This window comes from Crocodylus siamensis, chromosome 8, assembly GCF_052110815.1.
Source record: "Crocodylus siamensis isolate JL-2025a chromosome 8, ASM5211081v1, whole genome shotgun sequence".
NCBI lineage: Eukaryota > Metazoa > Chordata > Crocodylia > Crocodylidae > Crocodylus > Crocodylus siamensis.
The window spans coordinates 8989132-9006039 of NC_143402.1; the positions used below are offsets into that span (position 1 = coordinate 8989132).

At 47.9% G+C, this 16908-nt stretch overlaps 1 protein-coding gene across 1 annotated transcript in view; it reads right to left on the bottom strand.

Moving 5' to 3' along the window:
* CD99L2 (CD99 molecule like 2) overlaps window positions 1-16908 on the bottom strand; it is a 72545-nt gene that overhangs the window by 30818 nt on the left and 24819 nt on the right. Inside the window, exon 2 of the mRNA XM_090059175.1 lies at window positions 273-338. Coding sequence (XP_089915301.1) covers window positions 273-338 — 66 coding nt within the window. The remainder of the gene's footprint in view (window positions 1-272; window positions 339-16908) is intronic.

Consider the following 16908-nt stretch of genomic DNA (forward strand, 5'->3'; position numbering starts at 1 on the left):
AACCGTATGTTCAGTATTACTGGGATGTCAGAATGATCCTACAGCAATGTGATTTGCTACCTGGCATCACAGCACAAAGGTTAGAAACAAATTTTGTAGGACTTACACTTACTTTAGCTGTTGACAAGCATGGGAATGGAATCTGATCAGGAAAAGATGGCAACATCTTGTAACCGCCCCTCCACCCCCATCTGCGCATAACCCAACTAGATAACTGCATATTAATCTCTTCTTTTCTTCTTCTGTTTTAAAAAGAAGAAAATCATACTTACGTCGCTTGGTTGTAAAGTCATCCAGTGCATCTTCTAACCTGAAGTCGTCCAGATCGTCCCCATGTCCTAGAGACAAAGCATTAGCATTAGCTTTACTCATTCTGTGCAAAGTAAATCAACTTCAAACACAGCATGGCTAGACTTGTTCGCTTAAATTGCCTTAGTCTTAGAGAGAGGGGCTTTTTTTTCAAATCTGACCTATTATCAATGATGAAGAAGACATCAGCCTTCTCAGTATTCTGTGACTGTTAAATTGCAGAGCAGTCATCTCTGGATTTTCCATTTGTCTGCCCTAATGGATGTGGGATAAATACACATGCTACACTTAAATTTGTCAAGTGGAGCCTACCAATTCATCTCTCTAGCTGCCACTCATCTGTGGATGTGTTCACGATTATATGTTTGCTAAACACCACAAAAATATTGGAACAGCTTAGACCAATTTTGTGCAAACAAAAAACATACACCTCCTCTCCGAAGATGCAGTCCAACATTGCAGGGAAAGATTTTAAATTAAAATTCTGCTGTTGTTACTGCCAAACCTGCATCTCAATATTTCAGACGCAACCTGATTCACATTCTCGGCAATACAAACTATGAATACACTCACATTCAAGGAGCAGATCTGACAAACGGGAGGCACGTTTATTGTCAAAGATGCTTCACAATGTCTCCTAACAGTTCACAATATCCCTACACTACCCCTAAACTAGTGCTATGCTAATGTGGTAGGTTCAGCTAATCCTTCCTTTCTCTGTCTCTCTTGCATCACATTAATTACTGTTGACTTAGCCTAGTTCTGAATGCATTTGTCTTGATAAATTCATGCTTTTACATCTCAGAGCATGCTGAGTAATTAATATCCTTTGGGTTTGCTAAGTACTGCAGCACTGCAAGAGAACATTAAAATGGCTTTCCTCTTATTCCTACTGCTAAATGGATTTAGCTATTGCCACCTGAGCTCCAGCTTGCTTCATGAATAAATTTAAAGCTTTACTGACAAGGACAATAACAATGAAAAGGCACTAGTCCATCAGAAAGCAGGTATCAGCATTTCAGTGAAAAACTTTTACACACACTGGTCACTAAGTATTACAACCCATTCAGCTCTGATTTCAGTTATTCACACATCACATCTTGTTTCATTTACCATCTATTTAAATGTAAACTCAGCAAACAAGGGAATGATTTAAATGCAAGGTCCGTGGTTTGGAAGTACTATGTATTTCTAAATCTCCTAGCAAAGCACTCAAGAGTGTTATGCTGCAGCTTGCTTGATATTTTCTTTTTAAATCAGCCCTCAGATGAATCTGTCATTAGAAGGGCTTAGCTCTTACATCACTGGGCAGGAATAGAAATCTTGCCGGTTGATGCAGGTAGAGGCCAGCGCTGTGTCAAACGTACAAAGTGAGATGCTGTTGTTTGGAAAACTAATAGAGGGGAACAGCACTTGGTCTCCTCAACTTGCATCCTACCTCCTCCCTGGATGGGTGCATCTTCCCAGCCCCTCACCCCGGCTCCATCTCTACCTAAAGTATTTGCCTGGACCACCATAAGCATGTGTTTAACACTAAAGAACAAAAATCGTCCCACTGAAAGTCCCAGGAGTGGTGTATACAGGCCACTTGAACTGGTGACTATGCAGCTTCTAATCCCAGGAGATCAGGAGAATAACTGGACTCGTGAGTGCTGACTCACACGGGCAGACAGGGTTATCTGTATTCACTGTAATGCTTAGGAGCTGTCAGCTAGGTCCAGAGCCCTTCTGTGTTGATGCTGTCCCCATAATAACTAATGATATGGTGCCTATCCCAAACTGCATGCCACAGCCAACACTACTGCTGTGGATGTCAGCCTCCAGCCATTTCATACGGACTATATCATATCCTCCTCTCTCTCTCTCTCCCTCTCTTTTGCCCTGTCTGCAGAGCATCACTGGTGCAATGTAGCTCCTTTTTTTGCCTTTTCTCTTTAAAATGCAAAAGGAAGAAGAAAAGGGGAAAAACTGCAAGTCTCTGGAGTGATGAGGGACAAAAAAAAAAAAAAAAAGAAATGCTACAAATCTCACCCAATGGAAAGGCAGCATTGTCACACTTCATTTTAATTCCCTTCTAACTCTGCGGTTTGTAATAAGAGCAAAACTAATTGAAGGGAGGAATATGGCCATAATGCTAACGCTCGCATTTGTATTCCATGAGCCTGCCTTTCTCTCTCTCTCTTTCTGTTCTCGGTGATTAAATAAATGTTAGGGGCACTGATCTGCTCCACACCAGGGCTATGCAATTAACAGGTCCCGGCAGTATTTTTTGCTTTTTACATAGGATAATGCAGTTAGTAAAATGTGCCGTCAGAGGGAGATTGGAGCTCTTCTATCAGGCCGCTAGACTGGAAACATGATACCAGATGTGTTCAGTTAGGGTTTGCTTTTCTATTAAAGGACATAAAGGGGCTTTCTGCCATGGAAAAAGCTCAGCTGCCTCATGAATGACTAAAAGCCAATTCCTATAGGAGGCAAAGCATCCAAAGCCTGCGAAAGTGATTCACCCTTGTGTGGTGAAAGCCAGCTGCAAAACATACAGCTCGGCCCCTGCGCGTGGCATTGAAAGTGCGTTTCTGTGCGTAACGCGGCATATTTCCACTACGTGTAAGAGCTTCCCCTGTAGGTTTCCCTGGGGGAAGCAAGATGTCCCTCTGCCAAGCCTGTGTTGCAATTCACTGGCGCGGTTTAGCTAGGGACTTTTAGAAACCCATCAAACAGGTGCAACCCAAAGGGAGCTCGGCCTCAGGTCAACTCGGCCTCAGGCCAAATTCTAGTCTACTCGAGCGCTGTCTCAAGCCCTGCCTCTCTCTCGCCTGTTTGTCGCTTCCTGCTGCCGTTTAATGGCAGCGTGTGGACAAAGCGACTGTGGCAGACACTGACTCAGTTCCTTCCCGTCCAGTCTTGGGTGGGAGGAGACCCGAGAGGGGAATGTCTCAAATACAGACGGTGCTGGGCAATTCCCCAGGCAGGCAGCAGGGCAGAGCGAAACCACAAAATACTTGGTAACTTCCCTCTTGGGGGAAATTTGGCTGTTTCTGTGAATGACTGTGGAGGAGGGTATGATTACTCTCCAGACAGTAGCTGCAGCTCTTCCCACAGCAGAAAATGAGAATATATGTAGCTTAGTTTTAAATCCAATCTTTGCCTGAATAAGAACACCTTACTCTAGTATGGGCATGGGGCACTTCTTTAAGAACATGCTTGTATATTTTCTCAAACTTCTTGCTCCTTTAGGAGATGTTTTCACACCTAAGGGAGCTAGAGATCTATCTCCCACTTATGCACCAGTTCCCACTGAATTTGAACTCTCTTTTAAACACAGTTGGAAAACCCCAGTCTAAAGGCTTCTCGATACCTAAAAAAGCCAGATGATACAGCGATAGCATCAAACTCTTGAGCAGAGACATAGCTTACACTAGCACAGGAAATCTGAATGTAGAATGCCTACAAATTCATTGCTGCAGGGACTATAACCCAGGTCTCTTCCCCAGACAAGTACCTTAAATACTATACCAGAGATACAAGTTTGGCCTTGTGTGTACTCTCTCTCTGGCCTAACGAATCCCCGGCGTTCTGCACAAAGCAGAAAAACTTCAGCAGGAGACACTGAAATTGCCTGCAGGGCTTGAGCACCTAAATCTTTCTGCAGATCCAGCCCTTGGAAGCTGCCTTGGTGGTAAAATCAGCCCTGCCATTGATTGTGTCCTAACAAGGTGCCCCAGCCCTGGAATGGCTCCACACTATCTTGCAGCATGAATTTTTATCACTGCCCCCTTTGCTCGGGGGTTGCTTTCCATCTAAGACATGACTGAATTTCTCTGGGTTATCGTGACAGTCTGGACTTGCGCCACAAGCTGTTCCCCCACCTTGGGTATTGCTCATTTAATTCCATGCGTCGGCAACAGGGTGTCTGCAGGCATTTGAAGAATCGCAAAAGCTTTAAAGAAAGGTACCCCCCCACCTTTGCGGATGTGTCAGGAGATCGAGGAACAACTGTCTTGAGAGGGGGAACATGGATATAAGCTCTGATTAGCAAGAACAATCAGCTGAGTGATGTTCACACCTACTCAAGTTTAATGACAGCTCTTCTTGGCAGCTTTCCTTAAAGCATTAATATTCTAGGAGCTACATGGCCTAGCCTTATACCACCACTTCTCCAGCCTTGCATGATAGCAACAGACTGTAAGGAATCCTACCTTTGCCAAGCCCAAAAACTGACCCCCCAGGCACAGCTAGGACTGCCAGGGAGGATGCCAACTGGAGAGGGAAGAAGTCACTTCTCCCATAATGCTCAGGCACCTGGGACCAGTTCAGGAAGTTGCATCAATGTGCAATGTACCTCTCGATCTGAACATGCGGGGGCACTGAAACTTGTGTAAGATGGGAAGGGTGTGTGTTAGCGCTGCCACTGCACTCCTCAAAAACACTGACATGTTGCACCCGGGGACTGAGTCCCATGGAGGAGTTGTACTAATGAAAAGACAGGACCTGCTCAGGAAGCTTATCCCCGGGGACAGTGTCTTCTTTATGGGGGTAAATGGTGTACCAAGAGCAGGAGGCGCCACAGAGTAGATGTGTGATGACTGCTGTGTTTTGCCCATAGAGAATGTAGGACCAGGATGATTTTCAGACTAAATACTGACAAAGCCTCAGAAATAGGGAAAAGAGCTGGTATATCCCATCCCTTCCCCTGTTGCAACCTGGCCTACAAATTATTGGATTTGGCCCATTCTAGTTTTCAGGGCTTCCTTACTAGTACCCAAGGCAAACAGTAAGAAATTTCAATCCCAGGGCAATTTAAGTGAAGGAATTCCTTGGGTGTTGGCAGGGATTAATGCAGGCCAGTTAACAGAGGTGCACCAATAAAGATCTCCTTCGCCGATATCGATAGCCGATGATTAACCAACCATTTCGGCCGATGCTGATCTGATAACCAATATTTAGTAATAATGCAAGGCACTTTAAACTGCTGACATAAATCTTTTCCAACAGCCTCCTCCATCCCATATATCAGCATCCCCGCACTTAAAAACGGCACTTGAACTAAAGCTTGTTGAATAAGCTTTAGTTCAAGTACCCTTGCTGCCATCTTTAAGCGTGGGGACGCTTATACATGAGACCTTGCGGTACTTTAATTGGAGTGGCTGTCGGAGCTGTCCTAATAAAAGTGCTGCCCCCCCAACCCCCAGAGTACAAGTAACAGTGCCAAGGGGCACCTGCCTGAGCCTGCCCAGCAAGGCTGAGGCAGAAGGTGTGTGCCTTTCTAGCTGCCTAGGCCTGGGTGGTTTCTGAGCCAGGCTCCCCGCTCTCCTCTCTCTGGCCAGGGCTGGGCAATGAGACTATTCCAGGCCTGAAGAAACCAGGCCACTCTTCTCCTCCAGCTGAGTCCCAGGTCCTGGAAGCAGGACTCCAGCTCCTCCTGGTGTTACTGCTGCCAGGGGCATGGCAAGCCCTCATCCCCCACAGGGGAGGCTGAATGGACCCAGCCCAAGGAAGGGGAGGACTTGCCTGCACTGAGGGTAGGGTGGCACATGCCTGCCTCTCCTCCTTGCTCTCCCCTGGCCATGACCGGAGCAGGGCTGAGAAGGGTGAGTGCAGATGCAGGCTGTCCACTGTGGACTCAGGGCTCTCTGCCCTGCTGCCTTTGCCCTGAGAACCTCGTGCTGGCCGCACGCCCCCTGCCTGCCTGCAAGCAGCACGGGGTACAACTCACTGCCCCCACTGCTGCCAGGTGGGCAGCAGCGTAGGGCCAGCATAGGACTCCCAAGGGAAAGACAGCAGGGTGGGGAGCCCCGAGCCCACATCTGCCTTGTGCACAAATCTTGGGGGAGGGGGGCACGTCTCCCCTGAGGAGTATGCACGGCTGTAGGGAGCTGTTTCCTCCTCCCTGCTCCACCTCCTCCTCCCATGCACCCTAGACAAAGCTGCCCATGGCTCCATCTCACTCCCTGCCCTGGCCCCAGGTCCCATGCACTGCCCTAGCTGGGCAGTGTCTTCAGCCCCTGCCCCTCTTCCTCCCTCACTGTGGGGGCCTCAATCTGCCCACCTCACATCCCTTTCCCCCCATAGACTTACCTGCAGGGAGCTGCTCTCAACACTGCCTGGCTGTATTCCTGGCCACATGAATGTGTACATATGTGCACATGCACGTGAGCCCCCTGTGTCCTGCTCCTGGCAGCCCCAAGCAGCCTGAATGTTGCCTGCCTGCAAAGGGAAACCCACTGTTTCCCGATCCCTGCAGGAAATTGCAAATGCAAGACACATGCTGTCCCAGAGTCAAGCAGCCTCGGACCGGGACTTGTTCAACTTAGGGACCAGGTTGTCACCCTAGCTAGGAGCCAGGGGAGGACCTTGCTGCACACAGCAGGGAGGAAACTCTTCCCCTAGTCCCTGGGGCACAGACCCTCAGGCACCCCCACGCCCCATCTGTGGCACTCGCAGCCTCTTGCAGTGCTCACCCCGACCCCAGCCTGGCAATCCACACCAGATGAGCACCTGGGATACTGTACTAGCTGCTCCACTCCACTCCAGTGGAGGTCGGGGTGGAAAACGGCTCAGGCCGCTGTATCCACATTGGGTCCTCTGTGCTCCAGGTCACCCCAGCTTGTGGGAGGGAACCCAGGTGTCCAGGGCTCTGGCCAGAAGGCATAATTATTGGTAAACATTATCGGCTACTACAGCCAAAAAAAGCTGATAATGGATAATGTCATTTCCCTTTTATCGGTGCTGATCCAATAGGCAGCCGATATATCGGTACACCTCTACCAGTTAACTGAAGCTGACATCAGCATCATCCTTTTTTATGGAGGTGTAACATATCTCCTATTATACTCCTTTTATGGATCAATAACCAAGTACTTTGTCAGTACAATATATTTGTATGCTCATCACGACAGTTAAGAGATCGGTGGTACACTCTCTCTCTCTCTCTCCTCCCTCCCCTACCTTATTAAATTATTAACCAGTAAGGAACTTGGCACTTCACAACCAGCTGCTCAAAACCCAAATGCACCCTGTATGAATATTATTTTACCTTGTAAACACCTTTTTTGATGGAAGGCAAGACTGTCTGGCTGTTCTATTTCTGGCTTCAGAACTGGATGCCCCCATTTCCCCATTCAAGTAATCCAATGGTGATAATGCGTCCCTAGCTTTATAAATGACCTGCTTAGAGGACAGGCTCTGAAGAAGCTCAAAGCATTATTACACTTGGGCTTGCTTCTGCCTGCCAGGGAAGACTATGGCATGGCCATGAGAACACATCCTTGGATATATTGATACTAAACAGAACATGTCAAGTTGCTTTTAGCTGAAACATGACCAACTGCATGCATTTAATTATTATTAGTGTAAAAATGTACTTTATAGGATGCAGGAAGGCAGTCATCATTGATTATTCAGTAGGCATGAGCAGTACTATATTTTCATTAGGGCATCATTAGCAGACAAGTTCTCTTTTCCGGCTCCCTTTCTTCTTGCATTGGTTGAGTCTTAGTGTAATGTATGTACCTGTACAAAACTGGTATAGATTACACTGATTACATGCAGTGCGTCCAGTCCTTAAACAGGGAGGGGACTGGATTTGCTTCTGTAGCCCCTGGCTGATAACTGGAGGTTACTACAACATGAGTAAATAATAACCAGGGACCCTGTTTTTCTCTCTGTTTAAAAAATCCCAAATTCTCCTATTAAAAGCTCCCAAATTCTCTGATTTAAAACCCCCAAATCTGCATTTTTCCACTATTAAAATAAAATGCCGAGCTATATATAGGTATCAGCTGAACACAATATTTCACTGATATATTTACTATTTTAAAGCAATTGGGAAGCCTACCAGTGCCTCAATCATTATAATAAAATAAATGGTAAATGTCTATATATTTTGGTGTTAGATTGTTTTTATTTTATCATGGAAAATCAGAGCTCCCCCTGCCCTGTTCACGCACCAGGATGCAGGCCCAGCAGCGGCTACCCCCTCCACTCCTACGTTCCCCCCCGCAGCTTTGTGGTGCTGAGCAGCCCTATATACCAGTGCCCTGTCCCTGCCCCTTTCCCTCACTCCCAACCTACAGCCCCCGGCCCCTCCCAACATACTTCACTCCAGACTGGCTGCCCTCTGCCTACCCTCAGGACCCAATTGTGTTGGGAAGGGGGGGTGTGGGCACAGGTGATGCATAGAGGGGCGGTGGGGTACATTTCCCCCACAAGATTTCTGTGCCCACAGCAGGGTGTGGGGTTGCAGCCAGGCTGGACCAGCTCCAGAGGAGGTGCCTCCAAGGCCCAGAGGGCAGGACCCAGCATAGGAGGGAATGCTGCGCTGCCATGGTGTGGCATGGCAGCAGCAGCAGCAGCATGGAGTTGTGTCCCCTGCTGCTGCCAGGTGGGCAGGGTTTGGCAGCTATGGTGGCGTGGTGCTTCCTCCTGTGCCAGGTCTAGTCTGCTGGGCCATGGAGGCGGCTCCTCCAGAGCTGGTCCAGCCAGGCTGCAGCCCTGCACCCTTCTGTGGGCACAGAAATCTCAAGGGGTACGTCCCCCAGCTCTGCCATCTGGGCTGTCTGTGGCATGACCTGTGCCTGCCGCCTCCCCAGTGCATTGTCTGTGGTGGCCCCCCACCCCCAAAGACTTACCTGGAGGGAGCTCTCCACCGCTGCCTGGCTACCACATGCATGTGTGTGCACGCACATCTACGTGACACCCCAAACAGCCCCTCGCAGCCTGGAACTCTGCCAGCCTGCAAGGGGAAACTCAGAGTTTCCCACATTTTCTCTTTTAAAGGGGAATATCCATTATTTTCTTCTTTAGTGGAGAAAAACTTGGATTTTTCCCTTTAAAGGAGAAAAAACATGTTTTTCTGCAGCAAACAGAAAGCCCGGATCCCTGATAATAATTAATAGACTACCTAGCACAGGGATGCGGCACAGAAGTAAGGCAGGTGGATTTGCATGCTACTTAGAGGTAGAACAGTTCCCATTTCTCTGGCCAAGGACCCATAACCTGTAGATAGGCTGACGCAATGGATTACCAGTCCCAGAGCTGTTAGGCTGCATGGTCACCAGCATGGTAATTTCAGTTGCACAGAATAAACTCTTTTCAAGATGCTCCATCCTTAAATTAAAAGTAAATTCTGAGTAAAAAAAAATTATCCACATGTAGAATTTCTTCACTGGCCATTTATCCCAGTCTGGAGTATCAGTGGATTTCATTTATGCCCTTATCCCTTCACTCCCAGACAAAGCGTTTTAAAGAGACCGCAACTCAGATTTGGCCCTATTGTCTGCAATGACTTGTTGAACAAGAGGCGTCCTTTCCACACTGCTGCAAAAACTACTGCATCCAAAAAAGCTGACTCACAAAACCTGACAGCATTGTGACACTAATCCTAAACATGCCAGAACATTTAGCTATAACGGAAAAACCTCAAAGCTTGGCTTAGTTCATAAAATACTGGAAAACCTGATGCGCATCCATACCACTTGTGGCAGCCAGCATTAGTGGTAGAAGCACCGTATCTTAGTAGCCATGGTCCCGCCAAGAGTTGGAGCTTTCCCAGGACGTGCAGAGCTGCTGAGTGGCGCTGTGCAGAACCACCGGTCACCTGGCCACATTTACACTCAGCTGGCTTGGTGGTAGTGAATAATTTCGGCCAGCTTAAGTTATGGTAGCAGAAGGGGGAACTACAGAGAAGGCCTAAGCCCAACTCTGCAGGTGCGTGGTCCACAGGTTATAAAATTAAACAAAAGAAATGAGATACAGCTGATCTGAGGGAGGAGACTTTTCAGCTCTGTCTGAATCCCCCTGCTCTGCTAAGGGGTTTTTTAATCAAACCCCACTGCTCTTTGAAGGTAGAGAACATTTTTGTTGCTTAATGTATTCTCTTCTCATTATCTTCTGTAGCATGAGGCTCAAACAAGCAATTGTCCTCGTCAGCTTTCCCCCCCCCACAATTATATATATATTCTAATTAAGTTCCACTATTTGACAAGGCTTGAATTATGGCACTATAATTCATACCAAGTATATTGTTAGGTCTTCTAGGAGTGAGATATATACTCTTTTAGTGCAAGCCCACATGTGTATTAGTGCAATATATGTCTAGCTTCCTGCCAGTGGCTTTAGGTATAGTTTCTACAAGTACTAGACTGATGGCCCCTGAGACAGTCTTCAAAAGAGGTAGAGGAAATGAGGCAGACATGCAACCTCCCTTGCAGCATGTCTGGTTTCCCCAGAAGTGGCAAAGAAGGTTGTTCACAGATGTTGTTCTGGTGTGGCTCCTACAAACCAGCCAGTTAGTTCAGAGCTCTGTGCCACATGCATGCAGAGACTGGCACCAGGCCAGGATGGTGTACAAACTGCTACAGCTCTGAGTTCGAGCTTTGACTCTGGACTCATACTAAAGGCCACCTCTGGTCAACCCAGATGTCAACCCATACCTGGTCTTCTAGATGGGAAAACTGAAGGCAGCTGGATGGTCTGCTAGACACAGCTGGCAAGACAAGGTGGCATACCTGATCCACGCTAGTTCATAGGGCATTAGGCTGGGGTAGACCTTTTGAGTTGCATGTCTCTGCACCATCAGCTGCACTACTGACATCACACACGATGGGATAAGCTGGCAATGGAAGCTAGTGTGATGCTGGCACTTGTCCAGCTGAGACTGGACTTGGCTGACCTGTGTGCAAAAAGCAGATGACTAAACAGTCATGTGGGAGGATAATGATGCTCAGACCTGGCACAGACTGAAATGGGTAGCCTGGTAGGCTCTGGCTAGTGATACCAGCTCTTCAGGCTTCTGTTCGAGTGGAACCGCACTGAAACCCACCCGAATCAGTCCTACACATCTGCATCCTCCGTGTCCTCTGAACAGATGAATTCGGAGAGTGGGGCAGGGATGTCCCACTGCCAAAATGCACCCCCTTTGACAGAGTGGGGTGCAGAACACAAGGTGTCTCTTTTTGGGACAAGGGACCATTCTTACATAGATATGTACAGTGCCTGGCACCCCAAAAGCCTGATCCCTGGCCAGAGCCTCAAAACCCTGCCAAAACAGAAATTTATCATCCCTAATAAAAAGAAGTGAAATGACCATTGTCTAACTGTGTTCTGGGAGATGTGTGTCTCTTTACAGTGACTGGTATTTCATTTAGCCACCAATTTGCCAACCTTCGTGTCCCGCAATTCTGCACTCTTGGGTGTCTGCCCAGCCAGTCCCTGTAACAGCCAGAACACAGATTGCAGTGTAGAGGCTGAGTCTTGTCCACATGAAAAGCTGACCAGAGCAGCAAGTATGGAATGAATTATTCTGCAACAACTCCTTTTGTGAGCACTGGGAGGAAGCCACTTGTCTGAAGTAAGCAAGCTGCATCCAAAGTGGAGCTACTCCAGATGCTGCCCACGGGAGCAGCTTTGCCAGGCACAGCTATTCTGTGACTCAACAAATACTAGCAGTAGAATATATAGCGCCTTTGGTAACCAACCATGGCTAGGGCATACTCCCATCCATGCAAACCCTCTGGTGACAGGACCGGGATGATTCTGTGTTTAGGGATGGTCTTCACCTCTGTTCAATGTGAGGATGAAGATGGGACACACCCACACGCTGAAGGGCTCTGAAGGAGTTGCAAGTGCCCTCCGAGATGTGTCCGGTTTTACTGGGAAGCCTCCTGACTTGACAGCTGAAGCTTTTGTTTGCTGTTTGTGGTTTGCTTTTCCTTCTGGGTTCTGCCAAAGGAAATGCACTCTTCTGGATTCACACCATGCCAAGCTCTTGTGGGCTTCTCTAGCTTGGGCTGCCTGTGAGTCAGCAGTGTTTCCTATTCAAATATAAGTTACTAGCTAGAGGAGGAATTAATTTTTGCTCTGTGTTCTTATTTAAATATTGATCTCATACAGGGGACATGGCTAATGAGTTAGACACGGGTGCGATGCTGCGCTCCTTCAAATCAACGAAGAACTCAGCACTGACTGCAGTGGAAGGGGTACATAGCGTTTCTTTGGCACTTGCTCGCAAGACAGTTTGAACTTGGTCCTCTCAACTCCACCTGCCATGCTGAGTTGAGCAAACTCATACTCTCTAGAGGCTATTTAGAGTACAGCCAACCTGACTCAATGACTTACAGGAGGGGAAGCAAAACGAGGCTACCAGAATTGCCCTGGCATGAGAGATTTTGGTTGGTGGATTTTAGTTGGCTGAAAGGTGGCTTCTCAAACCCTAGTTTTAGGGTAGGGCAAGAACATGCAGACAGTGCAGGGAGGAAACATGAGGGAGCAGTGGTTGACCCCATCTGATCTTACTGGTGTGAGCTCACTACAGCCATGTTTACACAGTGGCCCACAAGCAATCCACATTGCCCCAGGCAAGCTGCCTCCTCAGTCAAGAACAGTGTGACCCTATCTGTGGGCTAATTTGCAGAAAGGGGGAATATTAGCATCCGCTTGCAGAGCTACTTAGATAAGGAGCAGACTGCCAGAGTAGGAGGCAGTCCACCCAGAGAAACACAGAACTCCTGAAGATACCAGAGGGACCTTGTAGGCATAGCGCGAGCAAACAGAGACCAACCGCATCAGTTGGAGCTACTTTGTCTTGAGCATCACATCTGACTCTCCTGAGGCTTCCCTACTTCAGAGCACACCTCTCCTTTAGGGGTAAGTGGAGATACCAGATGCTGCCATGCTCATTCCTGTTCCCTGCAAAACGTTCTGATTTCATAAGTATTAATCAAAATCACTCTTGATTATGGCAAAAACAACCTTCGCTGTAATTTTTTATGCAATTAACAAGGGTGTATGGTAATTCTGAGCAATCTTGCTCTTGAGATTAAAGGAAAGCCTGCCAGGAAACACATGAATAAAGCTTTAAGATCAGAATTTGCATAATGAAGACTCTCTCTCTCCTCCTGGATAGACTAATGGTGGTTCTGTTTGAAGCCTATTAACAGAAATGCTTAAAAGCCTCCAAGAAAGTCAGCATGCTGACAACCACAGGCTGTGACCTATACCATCTCCCCAACCTCTGGAGCTCCTTCCCTCTCCCAGGTAAGCCATGCCAGACTTGCTCTGAACTGCTGAACCTTGCTTAATGAAGCCTGGCTGTGAAAAGCCAGATGCTGTGAGCCCCAGAATTGGGACTTTGGGCAACCAACAAACTTCCCTACCTGAGCACCTGGACATCTCCTTTAGGCTGCCTGTAGCTGGGAAGCTGTGACAGTGGCTGGGGCTAGCCGCTAGAGGGAGACAGGATCACACGGACGGAGGCAAAGTGCTACACACGTCCCTAGGAAATTGCTGGCTGCATTGCTGCTGGAAAGCCTCCGCACAGGTGATATTTTCTACCTCGCTTTATAACGAGGCTATGTCCCTTTGTTTTTAACCCATGGGGCACTCCTGGATTTCTGTGAACCCTGGCAGTCTGCTGCAATGTCAAGTCAGTGCTTGCTAGGGGTGATATCTTTACCACTGCCCTAACTCCAAATGAGGACAATGGATCTTGTCATTAGAAGCAGAGCATATTTGTAATGTGAGTGTGTATATTTGGGGAGGCTTCTTTAACACTCCTAGCAGGCATGTAGTGTTTTGTGCTTACAATGCCACGTTCACCATGGCTGATAAGCAATGTCTGGCTGGAACCTGGTTTTTCTTCCAAGCGCCAGGGTAAGTGCATGCTCTACCCAACCATGCGAGCACCAGCACAGGGCCACTCAGCTACAGCTGCCCCACAGAAGCAGGATCCCATTGCCTTTGCTGTTTCCTGAACAAGGAAGGGTTCCAGCCTAATCCTTACTAGTGGACCCACCTATTTAAGGGTCTTTCAGGTGCATTACTGGGCAGCAAGGGAAGCAGCTGGCTAGTCTGACCACTTCCCAGCCAAATCCACCTCCTGCTGGCAGCAAGAGAAGGGAATCGCTGTAATTCGGATTCTTCACTGCTGCCGAGGTCTGCTGGGCACGTGACTGGAGCTTTGGACCTTTCTGTGCTCTTTGGCCAGTAGTGGAGGAGATGGCTCAGGCCCCAGCATAAGCCTAGGCAGCCTCTAGTCTGTCCTAATTGGCACTCAGCTGCCCAATCCTCCAAGGGACCTATGATAGCCAAAAGCAACCAAAGCCCAGCAGTGCTCCTGCCTTGGCCCTATGTGTTCCAGTGAAGCATCCAAACTTGCCATATGTCTGGTGGGCAGGTCCATTATTGCTACAGCCCCCTTGTACTACAAGCAAAAAGAGATCTCAGGATACAGAGACCTGGGCTCGTCTTCTCTACCCAGCAAAGCCAACAGTGCGGCCAAAAGGTCCCTCAGCTCCTGCCTGCGTCTGTGCCCTCCTTTTCTACTGACTACGTGGGCAGACAGCTTCCTTGGCAGCTCCGAAGGAACAGGACATGGCAGTGCCTATTGGGTCTCTGAGCCACCACAGGAAAAGGAAAGGGCGTTGGGTCACCATCTGTCCTCTTCACACAACCCCAGGGGGAAGCGTTGGTGAAAGTGGAGACCAGCACTAAGTCTTATAAAGCTCAAGTCTCCAGAAAAGCTCCTGGGCCTGCCAGGACCCCAGAAGGGAAACCTGAGCACTTGCCACAAATACCTCAGGGGCAATCTGGAGCAAGCACCCTTCCTTACTGTCCACACTGCTATCCGGTCACTGAACAAACCCCCAGAAGGGTACATTCAGACAGCTCGTGCCCTCTGCCAGTGAAGATATCCTACAATCGTGTGGTGCAATGTTCCCCATTGTGTCGTGGGCATTGACAACTGAAAGGCCAAATTCTCTTCTCCCAGTTCCAAGTCTCCTTGTACAGCTGGACCCCAGTGCTGCCCGCTCTCACCTATGGCAGCAGCAACAGGAGGAGAGGAATTTGGAGGTCACTAGTTCTGTAGACTCCTATAAGTTTCCCTCCACTTCTCAAAAACCAGACACAACCTGTGTGGGAAGGAGCATCACACAACTTGCTAATTGTGCTGCCATCTAGCACAATACCTCTTCCGCTTTCATTCTGCCTCCTTGTGTAAGAACCAAGCTCCTAAAAGGGAAAAGCTTCTAGTCTTCTCTTTTTTTTGTATGGAGTGCAGCACAACATCTGCATCTAATAGTTTACAACAAAACCAACAGGGATTACAGGGGCCTAGGCAGACTTCACAAGAAAATCTCAGGACTCAAGATGCCAGTGCTCCCCTCCTGAACTTCCACATGCAACCTGCTCACATGCAAAAACTGGAGCGCAGGCTGCACCAAGGTCCATTTTACCACAATGCCCATCCCCTCAACTCTGCCTTTAGACAATAGACTACAGCAATTACATCCCCTGGTTTTATTCACACAATTCAAAGGAATGCAGCCAAATAGTAGCAGCAAGAATCCCAGCCTCCACTGCCAATCAGGAAAATGAAGAAGCCAACCTACAGCTAATAAACTCAGATTTTCTTTAAAAAAGTCAGGGAAAAGTCATGCAAAAACCAACAGAGAAGAGGTTGGTCTCTGCTAAGCACTTTTTCCCCATTCCCTTTTCCTTTCCCTCTCCTATCTCTTTCCTATCTGCTGTACAATGTGATGTACTTGGTGCCTGAAAACAGCTGATATTACGTTCATTATTCTTCATGTTTAAAAAAAATAAAGAATAGAGAGACTTAGTTGAATGGCCTGTTGTCTCTGGGGACCAATTCTAGCGGCTGACTACATGCCAAATTCGTATTTTTTAAAGCCAATATGCTTCAAATGCCAGAGTATTTTTAAGTTTAAACAGTTGGGGGTTTCTGGGGGTTTTTTTGTTTTTTTTTGGGGGGGGGGGAAGGGAGAAGGGGGAGGAAGGGGGAGGTAGCCCCTTAAGCTTCATAATTTAAATGCTCCAAACTAAGTTTTCTGTTTCAAGGAAACACAGCAATCAGCCAGGCTTTATTTCTCTCACTGTTGGTTTCAGCATCTTAACCTATTAAACCACGCAAGTGGGGTGAGTTAGAACAGGATTGCCAACTAGCCTTGAAATACACTGACACTGTGCTGCTTCAATAAATATGGTCTAATACATGAGGTGACATCCTCAATGCCCTTGAGCAGTCACCAAACATCTGTTTCTTATGGGTACCCAACCCAGTGCCACTCGCAAGGTGGAACAGGGGGAGTGAAAAGCCAGCTCCATGTGTCACTTCATATCGGCTTAGGCCACTTGATGTGACAGGTCTCTGTATAAACAGTAACAATGGGATGGAAATGTCCTAACGTATCAGAGACAGTGTCGTCCCTGCAGGCAGGCAGGAAGCTGTACAACCGTACTGGCACACTGGAATTTGCAAGAATCCCTGTCCACCTTTGCCAAGGCAAACCAACTCCTGAGGTTTGGTTCCTGGACCCTGTGGGAGAAGCAAGGAGCAACTGTGGTGCACCATGGTGTGATCTAACTCAGCTAGAAGGGGACAGGGTGGATGCCAAAATAGCCACAGGCTTGAACTCTTCTGGCTGATGTTGTGCAGGAAGTCAGACGAGATGAGAAGACTGGTAACAATCCACACAGAGCATCTAATGACCTGAAAACTTCAGAAACCTGTATGCTTGCTTTCCTTATCACTGAAAAGCAGCTGGCTCTTGGGTGGAAATCTGTACCACCCTGAATGCTGCA